At 34.9% G+C, this 5,788-nt stretch overlaps 1 protein-coding gene across 1 annotated transcript; it reads left to right on the forward strand.

The window, feature by feature from the left end:
• Positions 1-5,401: 5,401 nt before the first annotated feature.
• LOC126767438 (uncharacterized) lies at positions 5,402-5,760 on the forward strand (the record flags this gene model as incomplete). The annotated part of the gene is made up of 1 exon (XM_050484948.1): positions 5,402-5,760. A coding segment is annotated over exon 1 (359 nt), but the record flags the coding sequence as incomplete, so codon positions are not given.
• Between the last annotated feature and the right edge of the window lie 28 nt (positions 5,761-5,788).

Genomic DNA, 5,788 nt, shown 5'->3' on the forward strand with positions numbered 1-5,788 from the left:
AAAGGGGAAAATTTTTTTAAATTCTCATAAATTTATTGATATAAGTATCTATCGCTAACCCTTACCCAAGGCAACCAAAGGAAATGAAGTACACATTGAGTAATGGTGATTAGCTTAACATTTGGACCGTTTACTTTCATTTTTTTATACCAAATTATATTACTTTAAAGATAAGATGTTTACTTAATGCAATAAAATATGTATATATTGACCAAACACTAACAATATAAAGAAAATTTGGAAAATCGATAATAGAATCGTTTTTGGGTGAGAAAACTGGACTGATTACGTTTATCTTTGGCGTACAACTAAAGTCAACTGGTTTAACAAAACTCATAATATTTAGTATATTGGTTTTTATACACTTCCAACATGTTGCTACAGAGTATAATAGTTTTGTTCATCTAACGATTGTACGTAAGAAAAGTTGAAATACGGGTCACTTTCTGTCTGTCCGTTTGTCAGAGCAAGGTGTAACTTGAGTATAAATTAAGATATCTTGATGAAAAATTGGATATATTTTGTTCCCGTACACAAAAAAGTCGAGTTCGTAGATAGGCGTAATCAGACCACTGTCACCACAACAAAACGCCATTAAAGGAAAACCTATAAAGTGCCATAAGTATGCACTTAAACATGGTACAGATATGTAATTGTTTTCTTAACTGAAATGTAAACAAGAAAAATGGCCGTATTAAAAGTGAAAATAAAATCCAGAAATAATCCACGACACGACACTTTTGACAGATCGAGTGACTGTGTGTGATACCTAGTTTCTTCCAGGTGCATTGTTGGGCCGTACTTCTTTGAAGAGAACGGTGTAACAGTAAATATCAATGGGCACCGCTATTTAAAGATGTTGAATGATTTTTTTTTTCCCAGAACTGCGCCAAAGATGTACCCCTTTCCCAATGCAGTATGGTTGCAGCAAGAGGGAGCAAAGCCATCCCGGTTATTGTGGAGCCCCAACTAAAATTTGAAAAAAAATTTATTAAAAACCCATTTTGCGGGGGGGGTTGGGGCCAGATTACCTGACCTGACTGCCCCAAATTTTTTCTTTTGTGGGATTATGTCAACATGAGGATACAAAAAAAAACCCAAGAAATCATAAAATTGAAGTACACCAATTTTTTTTACAAATTATTTTTAAAATTTAAAATAACACGAAAATAAAAAAAAATATTTCTTTTTTTCCCCGACATAATTTAAATAACACGAATACAAAAAAAAAAATTTTTTTTACATGAATTTTTGGGATTTCACTTTTTTTTAAAGAATTTTTTCTACTTAAAATAATTCTGGTGGTATTCGAGTTATGTCTATGTATGCGTAATTTCTGTTTAATTTCTGTGAAATTTTCGGGAAATGGGGGTTTCCCCCCGAATTATTAAAAAAGAAAAACGTACATAATGTATTGTACACAAATTTGTTCCTATTTGACAATTATAATTGAAAGATCGTTATTTTTTGCTGTTTTTTAACAAGTGCTAAAAAAAATAAAGTAGAAGCTCATATAATTTTGGTAGACAATAACAGGTTAGTTTAAAATTTTTAAATTTTTAGATTTTTGCTTTTTTTATTAATAAAATTTTTTGGGTACCCATACCCATGTTACATAATTCTCCTGCATTAAAAATGGGGAAAGGGATCAGCTTGATCCCAAAAATAAAAATTTTTAGATCAACCAAAGGGACAAGGCGCAACGGTTGGGGGGAAATAATTTCGGAATCCATGAAGCTACTGTAAGAACAATTAAAAAAAATGAAACGGCAATTAGAGTATCAGTAAGTTCTGGAACAAAATTAAGTGCAAAGTCATCATCGTATGTAAGGGATGTTGTTAAAGAGAAAATGGAAAAAGCTTTGGTAATCTGGATGAAGACAAACCCCAAAAAAGAGAATCCCAGTAGACGGACTTGCTATCAAGCAGACACATTAAAAATTATAAACGTATCCGGGAATTGACCCAGTCATCATCTCAGTCAAAACAACATGCATTTTCCGCAAGTACTGGTTGGATGACGGGTTTTTTTTTTAAAAAGACACGCTCTCCACAATAAAAAAATTTAAAGGGGAGAAACTGCATCCGCTGATGAATTGGCTGCTAAAGAATTTCAAAACTAAAAAAATTAAAGATGGAGAATATACTCCAGACCAATTTTGGGAATTTAGATGAAAGCGGCCTTTTTTGGAAGAGAATGCCTAGAAGAACTTATTTTAAAAATCGCAGAAAACAGCCGGGGGTTTTTAAAGTAGCAAAGGACCGTTTACGTTGTTGTTTTTTTCCCAATTTAGGAGAACGTATTCTTGCCACCCCCAGTACACGTGCCTTAAGACCACGTTCCATGAAAAGTGTAGATTTCAATAAATTCCCTGTCCCTGGATGGCGAACAAAAAGGCTTGGGAACCAGTCTTTTCACAGAGTGGTTTCAGAAGCACTTCATCCCAGAAGTTAGGGCTACATGAAAGAAAAATGTCTCAATTTAAAGTTTTTTTGATTCTAGACAATGCAACCACCCAGTTTTGGAGCACCCAAACGTCAATTTTTTTTTTTGCCGCCAATACCATTTCCCCTTATACAGCCACTGACCGGGGGATTTGCTACGTTTAAAACGTATTAAAAGAAGTTCATTTCATTATTTTGTAAAAAAATTTGATAATTAGAGGAATCATCAGTCATAGATGAATAAAAAAAATTTTTCTAAAATGGACTGCATTAATCAAGTCAAATCGCGTTAGATTTATTAAAGCCATCAACTTGAACTCGTGTTGGAAAAATATTTGGCCAGAATGCGTAAAATAAAAAATCCTGTTTCGATAATAACGCTGAATTTGCGATATAATAACAATGGCCAATGAAACGGGGGGGAGGGATTCGATGACCTATCGTTAGCAGATGTAGAAGAATTGTTGGTAGATGAAAGTTGAGCGAAAATGAAATTATAATTCCCCCTTTGGACTCGTTATGATAAAGAACATAGTGACAGTGACGAAAGAGATCGCCAATTTGAAAGCATCTCTAATTAAAGAAGGTCTTGATTCGCTACAAAATTGGTAGTCATTTTGAACAACATGATCATGACGGGGAACGAGCTGAAATTTTCAAGGGAACTGAAATCATTAAGGGCATTTACGGGGAAGTTTATAATGGGTTAAGCGAAAAAAAAAACTCAATCTAAGATAACTGATTTCGTTCAAAATCCGATGTCCCAACACAGTCGGCTGAAATGATAATGATCAACAAAAACATTCCCGTGATGGCAGTGATATTGTAGTCTTTCCAAACGTTTGTTTATTATCAACAGGACAATAAATAAAATTGTTTAATGTTTAAATTTTTTTTATGGTTGTACTTTTTGTTATTTAAGTTTTTTTGGGAATGAATTTCTGATATTATTTTTTTTAAATTAAAATTTTTAAATTTTTTTTTTAAATTTAATTTTAAAAAATTAAAAAAAAATTTTTTTAAAAAAATTTCAAAATATTTTTTTATTATTTATTTAATTTTTAAAATTTTTTTCTGAACCAAAATTATTTTTTTTTGCCGAAACTTTTAAAGATTTTTTTTAAATTTTGGGCCATTCTAAAAGGTAAAAAAAAAAAAAAAAAAATCCCAAACCCTTTTTAAAAAAAGATTTATTTTTTTATTATTGGTGGAGGCTGAGTTGGGGCTTTGGTATAATTAAAAAAAAAATTAAAAATATAAAAAAAATAAAATTTTTTTGAAAAAAAAAAAATTAAAAATTTAAAAAAAATTGATTTTTTTTTTTGGGACCACCTTTATTTCCCCAATATTTTTAAACATCAAAAGGGAACCCTTTGAGGGTTTTTTTTTCCTTGGGAGTTTTTAGGTTGGGTTTAAAACCGACAAATCCCGGGGGGGGGGAATTGCCTTCTCATGTTGTCCCCCCGGATAATTTTTTTCAACCCCAATATTGGGGTTAAACCCCAAGTAAGAAATCTGGCCCTCCCCCATATAACCTCCTAAAAAGATAAATCAAAACATCGTGTGAAAAAACCAAGCCCCTAAAAGTAGACCAAAAATTGGGTTTTTTTGAAAAAAAAAAGGTTTAAAGCGCCTAACAAACCTGGAAAGGAAAAAACCCCCACCAGACGGGCCCCCCCAAAACTTTAAGAAAACCGGGGGTTAATTTTGACTTTGAACCAAAATTAACAAAAACACGCTTAAATTAAGGGGTAATCGGGAGGGGATTGGGTAGGGGGTTAAACAAAAGGGGCCCCCCTGACAAAACCAAATTCTCAATAAACATTTCTTTTGGAGAGAAAAAAAAAACACGATATTTATTACGAATTTTTGGAAAAATTTTAAAAAAATTTGGCCCTTTTCGGTTTCCGGATACTTAAAAAATTCCCTGACAAAATTAAAATTAAAAACAGTTTTCGCGAAAAATAATAAAATTTTAAAAGGGGCGGCAAAAAAAGCAAAAAATTTAAACCAAGCGGTTCCCCCCAAAAAAAGGGAAAAATAAAATTTCATATTTGGATGGCCAAAATTTTAATTTTTAAAAAATTGAAATTTTTTGACTAAAAAAGATACAGAATTCACTGTTTTATCAAGCGATCCCTGTATATTTCAATTTTGTTGTATTATTGCTATCTATCTATCTAGGTAAACATGTACTCCGGCTGTTACTGAGGGTACCAATACTCAATCAACAAGTAGAATTGAGCTCACTCCACCACTCTTTTCGGCTTCGATAAGCTAATCGGCATAAGTGACTATGATTTTTGACTTTCATTTTTACGAATTCCGTTTTAAGATGTTTTTTCGCGAATATTTTGTTTTTCCGTAACTCTGTAGCTCAGCGGTAGATCTGCTGAAAGATACGAGTATATGGAAAAGCGACAGTAGTAAGGGCGAGGAGAAGCAGAGGAACAACAAAAGCAATAAAAAAGCACGACAACAGCTAAACAGTGCAAAGCATGAAATATGTAATTGCGGCAAGCGGAATAAAACGAAAATGTATGGTAAAGTGGAATAATGAAAAATAAATAAATAAATGAGATTGAAAAAAATGCAAAATGAATACGAAAAGCACAGACTGGAATCTCAAAAAAAGTGGATAAGCTGACGAACTTTGTAACTTCAGTCGCGGTGTGCAAGCGAGTCCTGAGTAGATCGTGGTGACGTGCGAACGCTTCGAACGCGCTACGGCGTCGTTTTCAATTTTATTTTGCTTTTTGATTACAAAATCACTCGGTGAATTGCATGTGAGTTGCAGTGAAGCGCGAAGCAACAACAAAATAAACAAGTTAAATTACACCATAGCACGCTGTGCAAGTGAATTGACACATTTAATCGGTGACCTCGAAACCTTGTGAATTCCAGCCGCACACACATACTCAAATAACATATAGTAAGTAAGCATGGATCAAAGCGCATGCTCTACCCGGATATCGATCCTGCTGCCCACAATGCTGCCACACGCGATCATCGCATATCTGCCTCGGCCGCCATGGGCTTGCCCACGGAGGCGCCACCTTCATACGACATGGCTATAGCATCCACATCGGCGCCCAGCGGCTCAACAAGTAATGGAGGAAGTGGTGTCACCAGTGGTCTGGTTGCCGATGGCACTACTGCGCCGCTGGGCTGGCATCCCAGCGCCCCACTGCCAGCGACCACACCCGTAACACAACCGCCAGCGCCAGTACCTCCACTCCGACAGTCGCGCACCGCACAGCAGACGCCTCTACCGCACGACAGTCAGACAAGGCCGGTGATTGTGGTGCAACCGTTGCCAAAACCCAAAAAAAGCCACCTCCCC

The sequence above is a fragment of the Bactrocera neohumeralis genome, unplaced genomic scaffold (assembly GCF_024586455.1).
Source record: "Bactrocera neohumeralis isolate Rockhampton unplaced genomic scaffold, APGP_CSIRO_Bneo_wtdbg2-racon-allhic-juicebox.fasta_v2 ctg6449, whole genome shotgun sequence".
In the NCBI taxonomy this organism is placed as follows: domain Eukaryota; kingdom Metazoa; phylum Arthropoda; class Insecta; order Diptera; family Tephritidae; genus Bactrocera; species Bactrocera neohumeralis.